Genomic DNA, 16,220 nt, shown 5'->3' on the forward strand with positions numbered 1-16,220 from the left:
GGACTCTAAAAATCCCATTTGATCGTTGGTCCAACTCCAGTGATTATAAATTTGAAATACTTATTTCACAAGAGTTTGATACGTGAGGACAACAAGACTGATTTTACAAGAGTCTCTGTTTTTTTTTAGCGCAAAGAACTATATCTATTTTCTTGTTTAGACCTAAATGGTTAGGAAAAAGTCCTTTTCTTTTTTTTATGTCATGTATTTCCTCCGAATACAGGCTTGCATCTACATTGATCTGGTCCATGAATTTGGTATCTTGTCAGATTTCTCTCGTTCAGCATTTACTGGATAAGACTTTCTGAGTCTCTCTTAGATTTTTCTTGACGTGATTTCCTATATTATAGACCACATGCTTATTGTCTTAACCTGTCAATATTCTGATCGAGCTATAGTTGAAGTAGAGAACTGTATAAAGATAGGATGAAGTACATATGCATCTGAAACATTTTACTTTTCTTTTCTTTTTTTTTTGAGGTGGACTAAGGTTTTAATAATTGTTATCACATAAAGTGCATCCTGGGGAGAGTAACATATTATTATCTGCTAATATTGCAGATAAGAGCATGCTCCCATACTGCAGCAAAGATATATGTGTGTGTATGTATGTATATATATATATATACATATATATATATATATGTGTGTATATGTGTATTCGAGCCAACTTTTGTTTCCTCAGGCTAGTCGCAAGGTAAATACAAATTGAAAATATGGGGAAAAGTTAATTGATAAATTACAATTAAGCTGGAAAAAGGGGAGAGTCTTCAGCCATTGGATGATGGATGGAGCTACTGAATCTAACGACCTTAGAACCTTCTCCCATGGTGCACCCCTGCAGAAGCAATGTCATAAAAAAATTTCAAGCCCCTGTTCAGCCATGAAAATTTGCGAGACGCATCTTTCCATATGGCTACGAGTAAAAGTGATTTAAATTAACTGAAAGTATTTTAGAAGAGGAACAAAATAAGAAACTTAAGAAAGATTAGCCAATTCGGGAGAAAAAGAAGGAGAGGGCATGAAAGAGAAAGGAGAAGAACCCTCGCTTGTTCTTATTTTTGGCTAATTGACTATTAAGTTCCCCATTGGAGTGATTGAATCTGGAGAAGATTCAGCTTTTGTTGTTTGGGTTACTAATCGTCGAAACTTAATTAAAAGTGTTATAGTTTAATGATGCATATCTGTATTTAAATGTAACAGAAAACCTATAGCTTTTCCACATGAACTTTTTCTTGTTTTCAACGATGTTTGAGAAAATTATGGAATTGACCAAAAATTTGCAAAATCAAATTGATTTTACTGTTCCTCTTGTCTAATTCTGAGTACTTTGTTCAGAAATTTTGAGTTCACATGTAAATTACTTCAAAAAACCAAAAAGATAAAAATTGAAGAATTATGTTTGGATTGCATTTTCTGTGATTTTTCATGAAAAAATTACTGTAGCGATTTGATGTAGGTGAAGGAAAAAGGTAATAGGAAAATGTGATCACGAAAAACGACGTAATTTTTCGACGGAAACCAGCAATCCAAACAAGGCCTCATATTAGGATGCAACTATATGAAAAGGATTACCATTTTAAAGTTAAAATAGTAGTGTAACTAAACATTAATTAGCATACACAGAAAGGTTTTGGGCGAAAATGAAAACCTCCCACGATTTTTTTTTTTGTTGCAAGAGACGATCTAGTGGGGGCGGATCGCGATCCATAACAAAAATTCTCTTGCTACGTGCAACAGCGAAAATGAAATGCCCCAAGAATTGCCCAACATTCAACATTGTCATCAAAATTGCCCGGATTAAAAAATATCTTAGGCATTAAGCGCAAAAAATGCTTAATCAACTTGTCTTAAGCAAATCAACCACCAAAAAGGACTTAAAATACCTCTTGAATTGTAGGTTGGGGATTCAAATGTTACAAAAATTTTAAAAAGGGTCGAGCCCAAAACGCTTGACAATAAAAAAAAAAAACTAGAAACTTTTGTAATAATTAAGGTAAAATTGAGTTTTTTTTTTTTAAAAAATAGAGATGTGACGAAACGCCGTCGTGCAGCATTCGAAGTCCCGTAAGTCCTGGTTAAATAAATTCAGTTCACAGGCTCGACGACGCCGTCCTCAACCTTTGCCCTGTTCTCTGAATAGTAAATCCAACATTCTTCTGAAATAGTAAAACCGTCGGCTTTCTACCCCCTAAAGAATCCGTTACCGCCAGCCGTTCGTTTAAAAGCAGGTCTGCTTCCAACTTTCAATTTTTTTTTTTTTTTTTTTTTTATAAACATAGCTGACAATGGAATAATTGTGCGCGCGTTACACAACAATGATCTGCCTTCCATTTGTTCGACAAAATGCCCGAGATAGCTGTCCGTAGAAAATCTATAACTAGTGGTAGTATTTCTACAATTAACTTTTGATCTCCTCTAGTATCTTTCAAATGGCTTCTTCTATGGATTTTCAAGTTTTGTATACGGGTGAATTTCCATGTGGGCTTTTAAAAAATTGGATTGTAAGTGACTAAGTTATTGCTGATAAAGTAATGCACCTGAGGAGAAGAATATACAGGCTAAAAAACTTATAGTATTTGTCTTTCTCTTGATGAAATCTAAAAGATGCACCTTCTTCTTTTCCCTTTGAAAAATACGGTAGTAAGTATATGTTCGAATTACTTGTGATTAGATGAAAGTGAATATAAAATTTTCAAGTCGATGAAAGTGAATTGGAATTAGAGAAGTGCTGTACAGATTTTGAGTGAGCTGGTTTAAGATATTTGAGTTAGTATTCGTTTTATGGAATTGTTAAAGAAGCCCTTTTATTTATTCCATTCATTACATAAATAATTCGATAACTTAATTATATTCAGCTCATACAGAATCATTGGTGATGATGTCAATTTGAAATAGGAAGCTCTTTAGTCAAGTCCATTGACTACATTGGTTAACAAATAATATTTTTTTGTTAGGACCATCAGGTGTTGAGTCATGAATGAGCGTAATTTTCTTTCTATTGACAAAATCATCTTATTGCAAGGCAGTCTCTGCCAAAATGGCGGACATCAGGCTTATCAGAAAAGAGATATGTTAGAGAAATAAGGCAAGTGTCCAAAAGTATAGATTGCAGTTATGGGTACCAAGTTAATGATGAAATGGCCGAAGCAAATAACAGCATCCTTTGTTGAGCAGCTGATTCGAGCAGAAAAGGATTTACAGAAAGCAATAATGATATTTGATGCAGCAACAGCTGAGTACAGTCATGGATTTAAGCATGACAATAGTACTTTTGGCATCATGATTTCTAGATTACTCTCTGCTAACCACTTCAAGTCAGCAGAAGAAATGCTTGGTAGAATGAAGAATGAAAAGTGCAAGATTAGTGAAGATCTCTTCCTCAGCCTATTTCGAGCTTATGGTCGGGTGCACAAGCCTCTTGAGGTCATCAGGGTTTTTGAAACGATGAAGGAGTATGATTGTGAGCCAACTGAAAATTCTTATTTTACAGTGTTCTCCATTCTTGTTGATGAGAACCAGTTAAAGACAGCTTTAAGATTTTATAAGTATATGAGGAAAATGAGTATTCCTCCTACTGTTGCTTCACTAAATATCCTGATTAAAGCCCTTTGCAAGAACATTGGAACAATTGACTCTGCACTTAACATTTTCCTTGAGATGCCCAAGCGTGGATTCACTCCAGATTCATACACATATGGTACTCTGATCAATGGGTTTTGTCAGCTGGGGAAGATCAGTGAAGCAAAAGAACTTTTTGATGAGATGAATGCAAGTGGCTGTTCACCGAATGTTGTCACTTATAGTTGTTTAATTCGAGGCCTATGCCAGTCAAAGAAGATGGATGAAGCCATGTCATTGCTTGTGGAGATGAAGAGTAAAGGAATTGAGCCTAATTTGTTCACTTACGGTGCTCTCATGGATGGTCATTGTAAATCTGGACAGTCTTCAGATGCCATGAAGCTCCTTGAGATGATGATTAGCAAACGCCAGGCACCTAACATGGTAATTTACAGTACCTTAATACATGGTCTCTGTAAGGAAGGTAAACTTGGTGAAGCTTTGGAGATTTTTGATCGGATGAAACTTCAGGGGTTGAAACCTGATGCGGGTTTGTATTGGAAAATTATTAATGGTTTTTGTGATATCAGCAAGTTCCTGGACGCAGCAAACTTTCTTGATGAAATGGTTCTTGGTGGAATCTCTCCTAATAGAGTAACTTGGAGCCTTCATACCAAAATTCATAACACAGTTGTCCTGGGCCTTTGCAAGATTGATTTAAATCGAGCTTTTCACATGTATCTAAGCATGCGCTCTAGAGGAATTTCGGTTGAGGCAAAAACCTTTGGGTCTCTTGTTGATTCTTTTTGCACGAAAAAGGACCTAAAGAAAGCTTCTCGAGTTCTTGATGAGATGGTGGTTGATGGATGCATACCTGAGGAAGCAACTTGGAGTGCTATATTAACTGGGTTTTGGGACAAAAAAAAGGTTCATGAAGCTGCTAAGTTGGTACAGACACAGATACTGGGAAACTTATAGCGGCAGGCATGTGATATCTAGTTCTTTTCATGCCAGGTAATGACTATATATGTCCTTCTTCCAACATTTAAATCTGCTTCAAAATAAAGGAATGATGTTCTTGGCACTACACTACCTCTGAAAGCAAATATTTGGTGAAATTGCACACATCAGTTATATCTTAACCCTCCATGCTTCATAGGCTTGTAGAACATGGTTGAACTCATACTTGGTAGCCCTGAATATCTCATTGATTTGCCTTTTCCTCCTTTTGTTCTTCTAGTGTCCATTATTAAACTTGAATATGGAATTCTGAACCACAAATCATGTGTCTTATCTGCTGAGTTGAGGATATGAATGAAACTGGGTGAAACTTAAAGAGGACAGACTTTCAATTGGCAAAAACTTTTACATTTGTAAGTTGACTCTGGTGCTCAGAATAACAAGCAAAATGGGGAAGAAAGAAAAAGAGAATGCATCCCTGGGTTGTAAGTCGCCTTCATTTTAGTGGCTTTCCCTGTTTTATGTGCTCACGTTTTTCATTTGCATTTGTTATTAGTGAGAAGAAGAAAATGTGCATGCTTGGAATTTGATACTTTGGAATTTGAGAAAGCTACATCCTTCGAACTGGGCTATGAGTGGTTCCCTGCAATGCCATGACATAGCATTCCCATTATCAAATGTGCTTCATCTTTTTACTGGCATTACTCAGGGAGACAAGGTAATATTGCTAGGTGCAAATATTAGTTTTCTACAGTTGATTACAAGTTAACTACAAGGCAGATGCCCTGTTTCTTTGGTCATGCTTAATCATGATCAAGTAACCATGGCACCCTTTGTATAATAATTAAGGAAGAAAGGTGTTCTTTTTGTTAAGCAAGTTTTTGCATAATAGTTGTATCAGAAGTGAAACATGTATTGTAGCTACTTAATGAACATTTACTTGGGCGTAGGAAATTTATAATTTGAATTACAGATGTCTATATGTTGCAGCAGTCCTGAGTTTCTTGTGACTAATTTAGTTATTATGACGGGACAAAATGGAATTAAGATTGATGCTTAGGACACCAGCTAGGAATACTGTCTGCTGTAGGCTCAAAAACTGTTAAAAGAATGGAATAAGTAATCCTGGCGTATATGTCTAATAAATAAATGATGGTCTTCCTAGCAGTTGAGTTGGTTTCTCTTTCTTAGCATTGTGTCTTCTGTGGTGTTGAGTTACTTCTATATTGCGTTTTTATTTACATCGAGCTTCTTTTAGTGTAATCACAAGATTGTGTTTGCACATCTAGTCTTCAGGGATATGTACAGCTAACATCTTCTTGCTATTTGGATGATCTTTGAAGTGGATTGCTCTGCTTTACGATGGGAAACAGAAGGAAGAAACATATACATTAAGAAAGCAAACTTCTAGACCTTCAACACAAATAATTTATATTTCCACCACTCGAAACAAACTATCTATTAATTTGCAGTGAGGGGGAAGCCAATTCCATGGCGCTTGGTGGGAAATGCAACAAATAACATACTGCAAATAACTCCAATTCCAACTGGCATGGCTGTGAGGAGTTCTTTGGCTTCATCTGATGGCATTGGATAGAAGCAGTTGACAACATTTTGATTAAATAATGCAACAGCTGCAAAAACCAATATCGACATAAAGGCATGCATGAAATCTATGAATTTGAGCCTGTAGGTAGCTGCAAGTTCTGGTGGTATAGTTGCTGAACCATCAATAACCCACAAGCTGTGAAGCGTGGCAAACCCGTAGCATAAGTTTCCCTTTTGGTCCTTGAAGCTATCTGTAAAGCTGAAAAGAAAACATGACAGCCCACAGAGAGCTATGAGGACAGCAGTCAAGGATCGGCTCACTGCATCACATTCTCCTTGGTTTGTGAAGATGGGTGATAGGAGCTGAAAAGCAAGAACGGATCCAGTTGGTAAAAGATTTGCCAGATGGGCTGTACTTTGAAATGTTTGACTTATAGCTTTCTGTACAAGGGTCTTTTCTACTTCTGGAACCAGGAGGGGAGCCCTTTCTTCAGCGAGATCCCTAGATGACTCATTTTCCACCTTAATCTCAACCATTATTTAGAATCTTTACTTACTCCTCCGTTGATGCTAGTCTGGCATCCACAGCAGGTTTTGGTTTAGGTTGATGCATTTATAAGTGATAGAAAGATGCAATTGAGTGGAAGAAAAGGGAGTAAATGTAGCGAAAGATGCCTTGCAAGAACAAGTAACATTAACAGCTTCACCAAAATTCTGGAATTAGAGTTCTGCTTTCAAGTTTGGAATTAGAGTAACGAATATACGGTATATAAAAGTGGCTTCAGTTACAAGCATAAGCTTCCATAGCGGCCAAGGAATTGATATTTTAGAATTTTGGTCTGGTCTTCAGAAATTAGTCCGAATGTGATGTAAAAGTTTTGTTCCTGTATTCATATGACAAATAGCAAGCTTCTTCGCCCTCCCCCCCCCCCCTCTCTCTCTTTCTCTCTCTATAAATTGTATCAGGCATGCTAGACTTTCTCTTATTTGCACAAGAAGCAACGTTTAGAAAGTGCGTCGGGTACGGTTGAGGATTTTGTTGCTTGCTTCCAACTTGAAAGCCTTCTTTAGTTAAAAGGAATGCTGTCGTGATTTATATGTAGCCTTTATCCACACTTCTTTTTTTCCTGTAATTGTGCAAGGAAATGGTAATACCTTTTACGTTACTCTGTTGGGCTGGCTCTTGCATGTTCACGACTCAGCCAGCACATTATAAATTAATGATCTTTTATGCTTCTTAACACCCCAATTTATAGCAATTTTCTCGAAACGGGTTTTCTGATCTGACAACTGCCCGTGGCAAGTTCAACTTTATTCACTAACTTTTGGAACTCAAAACTGGGTAGATAGGGCAAAGTACTAGAGTGGCGGACCTCAAGTTTTAAACTTGTCATGCTTTCTTTCTTTTTTGCGTTTCTGGTTTGAATTCTCAACTTCGGTATCTTAGGCAGTTTTTTTGCAACAGAAAGATCTCAAAGTCTTCCCCTTTTTTCTTTAGGAAAATGTCAGAGAGGAGGCCTTTAAAAATCCACTGTCAATTACAAAGGAACACAACGATCATTAAGTTAAAAATCCATTTATTGCTTTTTGAGTATCTCATTGATAATTAACTAATTCCAACATAGTATGTGCATTCTCTAGTAGAAAGTTGCAATTGTTGTCAATCATACGATGCATTTTGTGCAAAAATTATAATGTTACCTTATTAAACTTGTTCATCTTTTCGAGTATTTTTTTCACCATGTGATCAGAAAGTTGCCTTGTATAAATAGAAATATCAGATGCTTAAATTTCTCAAGGAAAATCAAATAGGAACATCAAAAGACAGTCGTGTGTCTGGGGGTGGCCAAGAAGATGATTGACGAGTTGAGATGTTTTTCCAATTTCCATTTCAATATCAATCTTTTATTTAAACCATTTAGCAACATTCGCGCTTAAATTTACATTATTTTGATTGCATTTATATCATCTTTTCTTTCCATGCTAAATTTTGATAAAATGAATTCTTATTTTAATTTAATATTCTTATCTTCAGTTTCTTGTTGTTCTAAATTTGTTGTCATTTCATTTTATAATCAGTCTTACAAGATAAGGAATTAAGTGTAATCAAACCGCAATTGAAATGAATAAAACTTTTAGAGTTGTGATGAGGAAAGATCATCAACAAGAAGATTAAGAACCAATTTTGGTCACCAAAAAGTGAGCCCGTTAAATAGACCAGCTGAAAAGTTAATTTAAAACCCACAAAGAGGCCCGATCCAGAGTCACTTTAATTCTGGAATATAAAACAAAAAATTGGACCTTTTTAATTTATTCAAGACTTTCAAGTAGCAGGCTTCAAATATAAGGGCTAAAGGCCCATCACTTGGAAAATGCAGTGCAAACCTTCTAAAACCTCGCGGTTTTGTATCAAGCCCTCTCTCCCTAAACCCCCTATATTTATCTTAGATTGGCAACTACTAGATTAGCCTAGTGATTGGGGAAGAGCTCTTAAAATTCTCTCTGCCATCAAGTTCGAATTTTGATCCTGACAATTGGGAGTGAGAAAGGTGCAGGAGGGGATGGAAGAAAAAAAAATGTTAGTTTAATAATTAGGGGTGAGAAAGTTGCAAGAGGGGATGGGAGTAAAAAAAAAGTTAGTTTAGTAATTAGGGAAGAGCTCTTAATGTTCTCTCTGTCATCAGGTTTGAATCTTGATCCTGACAGTTGTTCTCTCTGTCATCAGGTTTGAATCTTGATCCTGACAGTTGGAGGTGGGAAAGGTGCAGGGAGGGAAGGGTTAAAACAAAAAAAAGACTTAGATTGGCTCTTGATTTACTTGAGCATAAGAGGAAAACTGCATACTACCTCAACCTAGTGTTTGATGGTCTAGTACAAGCCAAGTTGGAATAAGCAGCTTTAAAAAAAAAAAAAAAAAGTTGGAAAAAGCAATCATTAATCTTTTCCTTAGACTTGAGATTCTGTTGGAGCAGCATAGTTTGATTGGTGGGAACTATACATTGCCTATGGTCGTATGTCGTATTTTGATGGTGACGCAATTTATATGTCCACTATTTTAAATTCGGATCAACCAAAACTGAAAAAGATTGAATCATTTTTTACTTGCAAAAAGATAACAAACCTAAGGATGGATCGAGAAAACTTGTAAGTTACATCAATGGATAAGGTATTTTTTAAAGTGTAATTGTAGGACCATTTGACCCCATATTATTGAAACTTAAAATTGATAGGCTTCTCAGGAATCACTACCAAAAAATATATCTATATATATATTTGGTCAGTCGAAGACACAGACACGAATTAGTATATAGTGAGAGAAAATATTATTGCTTATGCTCTCAAAGCAATAGAAATATTGTAGTCAGTAAAAATAAAATTAAATAGCATCTGAGTACTCATTTAAATCGGTGTTTTCTGGCCCTATTAAAAAAAAAAAAAGAATAGCTCATTGTCACATCTAGAAGCATACGTGTTCCTAGAGATCTCTTTATTCTTTCATTCGGAAGCAGAAAATTGATTGATATTGTTATACTTTGCAGTTTTTTTTAATTAATTCAACTGGATATATTAAAAGCTTTTTCTTTTTAGCAGCAAATGAGGTGTAGAGACGTAGAGTATTGGTTGAAACTGTTCGTATATAAAAAGCATTATGGAAGAAAATAAAAAACGAGGCAGGTGGCAGTTCTATATTTAGCCAAGTCAGAAAGTTGAGAAATGGTTGCAACAAATTTAACTAATATATTCCCCCACAAGCATACCTTATAGCTTTTTTTGGGGTTTTAGCAAAAGAAACCCCAAAAAATATGTAAAGGGCAATTCGTAGTATGATCCAGTTTTGCTTGTTCTTCGTTAAAAACCTTTCGTTTAACCAATTGGTTTTTTTTTTTCTGAACATAATATAATGCATTTCAAAGTTGAAAGAGTAATTCTTATGCATAAATAAACTGTTGCTGACGTTCTCTTTTGGGCTTATGTCTAAAACGATTTTCTTGCAGACCAGGCTTTTTGGCCTCTGGAATGGAAGCTGACTCTGATTGGACATCATCCTAGAGATTGAGTTGGTAATAAGTGAAATTTCATTCTTTTTTTTTTTTTTGGTAATAAAAGGGACTATATATTAAAACAAACTTAAGTTATAGGTATAAAATGAGGGAAACAAATTCCCTTAAGATCTGCGTCTACTAGACTTCTCAAAGCATAAGGAATACTTTCATAGCATACAAAATTCACGTCTTGTTGAGCACCCAATTTTGCCAATCTGTCAGCACACTGGTTTTCATTCTAGCAGTACATCCCATGACAAAATATTAAGAATAATATACTGTTTCTTTTTTTTTTCTACAAAAAAAATTCTTTTCTTTTTTTTTTTTTTTTTTTTCATTTGCGAAGTACCTATATAGAAATTTCAGGTACATCCTTTGTGTAAACTTACACCCATGAAAGTCATATTTCGGTTTGTCCTATCATATTGTACGTTTTTCCTTTGGTTTAGGGAATAAAAGCCGTACAAAACATTGTCGTTTCCTCCTTGTTCAGGGATTAAGAGACAATTACCATTCGATCATCCAAGAAACTGCCAAGAACTTTATTAACTTTTATCTCTGTGTGCTCTAGGACTGGTACTGATCATTTATTTGCATGTCCATGTTTGACACTTTTTGTCTTCTCTCTATTTTCTTTACCTTCTAAGGCAAGAAATTAAGAGTGAAATTCATGCAGTTAATTTGACGTAAAAATGTTGTTGAGCATCTTTCTGATGATTTACAACTCCATTCTCCCATAGATTTTTAAACAGACGTGGTAACGCTTTCATCTTGAAGCAATTATTAAGAAAAAAAGTAATTGAAGATTGTTGTATTGATACCTAATGATGTTTTGATGGAGTAAGTGATACCATTTGATTGGAATATTATTGTCTTCCAAAATTTTTTTAGTAGAAAAAAAAGAAATTTATGGTGTCTTCTAAGAAACCACCGGCCTAGTGTAGAAAATAGAAATGGTACCTGGGCCAAGGTTAGGTGATTGATTGTTCACTAGTTTGGCAAGCTCATTCAGGAGCAGGTTAGCTGGAGGTGGAGCTGAACAAGATATGCACCGTTTATTTTAGTTGCCAGTTATGCTAACTGATTCAGACTAGTGATCAGAAATGTTGCTATTGGACCACCACCATTTTTATTTTTTTTCGTTGGCTGGATTCTGGGAAAAAAAAAGGACAGATAATGTAGATATGAGTATGGTGGCATCTATACATGATTAACAATTTGTTATTGTAGGCAGTTTTGTTTGGATAGAAAGTATTATTTGCTGTAACACTTTTTGTGATGTGATGTGATGTATGCGAGATAAAAAGGTGATTGGAAATATAAAAAGGTGGGGTTAAAAAATGTGTTTATGATGTAAGCGAATTATTATTTGAAAAAATTTGATATCCAAACAAAGCAGTAGGAAAATTTAAATGCGAACCAGCAAGAAAAAAAATTGTTAAGCAGTGTTATAATTTGGTTCTAATTGTTTTTTGGTTAGTGAACGACAAATTATAATTTGGGTATATAAGTTAACCTTCTTATACTATCATTGTTTGCATTTGTTGTTCGGACAAGAGATTATTTGAAATATTAGTTGGAATAATTGCTGTAGCACTTTTTTGTAATGTGATGTAATGTATATGAGATAAAAAAAGATTAAGAAAATAAAAATGTGTGTTGAAGAATGTATTTATGATACAAGAAAATAATTTTTTGGAAAAAAAAAGTTAAAACAGAAACACAAGTATAATTTGACACTAGAGGTGTGGTGATTTGGAGAATTATTATGATTCGTTTATTTGTATAAATTTCACATAACAATGAAAATGAAATTTAAATAAGCACCTAGGGGCATGTTTATTATTTGCACTCGCGCCTTTTGGAATGTGCCTCCTTATCAATCTCAGACAATTTGGTTGCCGATAAATTTCATAAACCTGTTCTTCTTTACTTTTTTTTTTGTTAATTAAATCAGGATTAACTTTCTTTTTTCTGTAGCTTTATCTTAACATTTCCCTGTTAATACATTTTTCGTGCATGTTAAGCGAAGGATTAGTCTATGCCTATGTTGGATTGTTAGTTTTTCTTTTTAAACAGCATTATGCCTACTTTAGTAGGTGAAAAATGTTGGATCAACAGTGTGAAAAATCAAAAGAACGAATCATTTACTTCCTGAAATTTAGAACATTCAGAAACAGTTAAGAACCACCACAATAATTGTGAATCCTTAGTAACACATTGTCTCTCATGACCTATGATTCCATTATCTCAAACTGCCCTACCAAAAGGGAAGAGATGTGATGATTTATTGTCCCACCAGCAAATAATGGTTACGACAAAAACATGGACATGCCCCCCTATTATTCTTCACTCCCACTGAAAATTAACACAATTGCACAAACAAATATGCTAAGATGAGCAAAGGGTGCTAACTCTAAAACAGTGGCCAGGTATATGTTGTCTCCATGCCTGAGTTCGTAATGAGTGGCAGTCTGATTCCTGGTTCCAGTTGGCTCCCCATTTCCTTCCACTGGAAAATGAAAGTTGGTTCGCATATTAATTTCAGTTCTAGTGAAAAAACCAAAAAGTTTGGTTGGTGACGAGGCTAATGATCATGTTCTTGCAATGGCCGCTGAAAGAGTCTAAAAACGTTAATCTGGTAAAATTAAGAGTCTGATTAATCAAAGCTATCCTTCTGGTCCCGGCCGGTCATCAAATGCATGAAATCAATCAGTTGAAAAATCAACTAGTCATAAATCTTTAAATTGACTAAAGTTAGTGGACTGAGGAAATACGTGCCAAAATATTATTGTTTGAAATCTTCAGAAATGCAGTTCTATATAGGGGTACGGTAGCAGTTCACCTGGACTGGGGGGCTCAGTATTTTTGGCTCTTGTTACAACTATTTGGTTGGTTGTGGTTACTGTGGATGGGAATATATACCGGCGACCCCCATCCCAGCGGCCTAGACTAGAGTCCCCAGACTAAGATTTAAAGCTGGAGCGTCGTGCATTTTTCTGTTGCAAGATGCAACCTAACGCTGACAAGAAAGTAGCCAATGCAATGCACATCTGAACAAGAAGAATTGATAACTCAAATTTCATGCAGATTAGCCAGTTGAATTGATGGTTTTCCCCTCTTCTTCTCTGTTTGTTTACCTTGTTTCGAAAACTAAGGTATTGCAATTTACATTTTTTTTTCCCAATTTGATCAATTCTCTAACTCTTTGTTAATTTATTTTTTCTGGATATTCTCAGTTAGTATTTCCTTGATTCCATGATCTTGACACACAATGGCAAAAAAAATGTGCCAGAAGAGATAAGGTTCCAAAACAGAAGCAACAAAAACTACACATACAGGTCAAGCCCTAGCCATCAATCACTGTCCACGCATATAGGTTTTTTGTTGCACTTTCATTTTCTTTTGTCGCTTGGCCTCGAGGGCATTCAACTCTCTCTCTCTCATTCCAGGCATTATATATATTCTGCGTGGTTTCTAAAGTGTTTGAATCCTTTGAGATAAAGCCAATTAAGAACCATGAATTGATATATTCTCATTTGCAAGCCCATTACTCGGTGGTTGACAAAATCCGTAATAGTGAACTTTAAAGATTACTTTGGATTCATGTGTGTCTAGCCAAGCCGAAAGAAACAAGAATTGAATAATGCATGGTTACTCGATAAATGCATCATCCTAGCTATACGAATTTCAGCTTTATAGAGATTAATTATTTCACTATCATGATAGAATAATTAACACCGTACCATTATTGTGATGAGCGACCAAGTTTGATTTTCCAACCTAATGTAGCCTTCCTCGTTGTTAAGTAGCCCATTAGGTACTCCACTTTCAATAACTTATCTTTCTTGGGGTGGGTTGATAGCCATTAGGTGAGCTAGGGCCCCAAAACTCATCCATCTTCCCATATCCCTCTCCCTTATTCCATGCGAATGACAGTTGAATATATAGGTCTTCTATAGATTAACACCAAATATGGTCGTTCAACATTTGAACAAATAGGTTATTTGGTAAGCTACCCAAATTAACAAAAGATTAGCGAGTCAGCAAAGTGTTTAAAAGGATCCATTAAATGAGTTAAGAATGCCTATAGCATACTTGGTCATCTATTCCACAATACCTAATGTTTGTGCGTCAAATGCATATTTCTGTTTGCTCGTTAGATATTCTTAAGAGTATGCATTATAAAAAAAAAAAAAGAAAAAAAAAAAGGTCTTGGCGTCAAGGATCATCAATTTGCTAATTTTTCTTTATGTTGTAATCATTGGTTGCTAAACATGATAGAACAACTGTATTGCAACGACTGTAACTGAAACTTCCCTTTTCTAATTGTACTATAACAAATTAAATACAATTACTCCCGGAAGCGTTGGTAAAGTTCATATCCTTTTTCTGATCGAAATTTTGGTAAAACCATGCACTTGAAATTTGCCAAAAGAAAAAAGTGACTTGAAAGGTACCCTTCACTAGCTTCTTTTAACTCCTCCTTTCGAAACAGGCTGTTAATCATGTGCTTAAGTACATCCATGAAATGACCACAAGAGAAGCCATGAGGGAATCTATTTCCAAGTCGAGACCACCACCAATTAATTAATAAGTAACAAAGTTGAGGGAAAAGAGGGAATTTCCCACAAAAGAAGAGAAAGTTGACGGAGGATGCAAAAAAGAACATTTCCCACAAGAGCTTGCAGCGTTGCTTTTCCGCACAAAAGGGGCTCAATTTTGAATCAAGAAGATGGTGGCATCCTTCAAAAAAAAAAAAAAAAAGAAGAAGAAGATGGTGGCATGGCAATTGGCTTTCAAGAGAGGTGGGGTTGAATGAAATCATAAGAGATGACCCCTTTTAATTGAGATAGTGAAGAACAAACTCAATTGGTTGGTGAACACATTAGCTTTCTATTATATTTTCTTAGTGTCCATCTTTCTTCTATTATAATGAACTAGGGTATACTTTTGCCTCAAAGTTTGTAAAAGGCTTGATAATGGGGTCCCAAAGAGATCTCTATGGGTGAGTTCCACCTGGTAGCTCCTAATCTTCCAAGATTGAAAAGGGGTCACAGCAGCCATATAAAAGTATCTCAGGCGTATAAAGAAATGTGAAAAAGAGTAGATCATCATTGAATTAGTATGGTGATTGCTTTAGTCCTTTTATTTGGGCCACTACTAGGCTATTAGCATCAAAGCTACTATAAAAACCTCCATTTATCTTGTTCTACTTTCCCGTCCTTCTGATCTTCTTCATTTTTTCTTTCCCTATGCCGCCCATGTTTTACTTGAGAGAGAATAGAAGTATATTCTTGACCTCAACAGAGCAATGACCTCGCTTTGGCAATTGAAAGGAAACAAAATTTTAAAAATTAGTTAAGTTATTCCCTAGTTAGGTTGAGTCTAGACCTGGTTCAAAAACAAACTTATGCAAATCTAGTATAGTATAATAGTTTATCATAGTTTTCTATATATTATAGCATTCAAACCTTTTAGTTGCTTTTTCAACGATTAGATTTTTGTAATATGAAGTTATTGCTATTTTACATAGCACAAGGAAATAGTATAAAAAAAATGATGAGTAAAGTTGATTCATATTGATTATAGAATTGCAAATTTATTGATCGGGCTTAGATTAGAAATAGGACTCCCTATCTTTTTTTTGATAATAAAATAGAATAATTTTATTAATCATGAGATCGAATCTGCAACAACAAGTGCAGAACAAATAAAAGATGGAGGAGAGTTTCTCCATATATAAGAATATGAAAGATTAACAGCATACTTAGTAAGGTTATGAGCAGGAACATTAAACGACTAGATAGGACTCCCTATCTAGCGATCACTTGTTGTTTGGATTGTGAGTTTTGTAGAAAATTTCGTAATATTCTCCTATCAAATTTTTTAATTACTTTTTTACCTTACAAATAATGTCAAATTGTTATCATATATATATTTTTACAAAATTTTCCCTCTAATAGCCAGAGTGAGTATGAAGGCATAAGCCTACAAGGACATAATTCCTATCCCATAATCTATCACGGTTTGCATTCTTTAATAATGCTTATCTGTAGCACAAACGGTAGTTAGAGGCTGTTTAACGGTTCTCATTCTAGTGCTAAT

At 35.1% G+C, this 16,220-nt stretch overlaps 2 protein-coding genes across 4 annotated transcripts; one reads left to right on the forward strand and one right to left on the reverse strand.

The window, feature by feature from the left end:
* The first annotated feature begins 2,148 nt into the window (after window positions 1–2,148).
* Window positions 2,149–5,160, forward strand: LOC113763770 (pentatricopeptide repeat-containing protein At5g46100). 3 transcript variants are annotated; one of them, XM_027307689.1, is made up of 3 exons: window positions 2,149–2,231; window positions 3,030–4,575; window positions 5,078–5,160. In XM_027307689.1, exon 2 carries the CDS (start codon window positions 3,118–3,120, stop codon window positions 4,537–4,539), a length of 1,422 nt encoding a protein of 473 aa, XP_027163490.1. In that variant the 5' UTR covers window positions 2,149–2,231; window positions 3,030–3,117; the 3' UTR covers window positions 4,540–4,575; window positions 5,078–5,160. The 3 variants fall into 3 exon arrangements, with proteins under 3 accessions (XP_027163490.1, XP_027163489.1, XP_027163488.1); XM_027307688.1 differs by having other exon boundaries at window positions 2,181–2,231; window positions 2,958–4,575; XM_027307687.1 differs by lacking the exon at window positions 2,149–2,231 and adding an exon at window positions 2,324–2,386 and having other exon boundaries at window positions 2,958–4,575.
* Window positions 5,161–5,236: 76 nt separating this feature from the next.
* LOC113763771 (protein DMP6) lies at window positions 5,237–6,990 on the reverse strand. The gene has a single exon (XM_027307690.1). It carries the CDS (start codon window positions 6,604–6,606, stop codon window positions 5,983–5,985), a length of 624 nt encoding a protein of 207 aa, XP_027163491.1. The 5' UTR covers window positions 6,607–6,990; the 3' UTR covers window positions 5,237–5,982.
* Window positions 6,991–16,220: the final 9,230 nt, after the last annotated feature.

The sequence above is a fragment of the Coffea eugenioides genome, chromosome 2 (genome assembly GCF_003713205.1).
Source record: "Coffea eugenioides isolate CCC68of chromosome 2, Ceug_1.0, whole genome shotgun sequence".
Taxonomy (NCBI): Eukaryota; Viridiplantae; Streptophyta; class Magnoliopsida; order Gentianales; family Rubiaceae; genus Coffea; species Coffea eugenioides.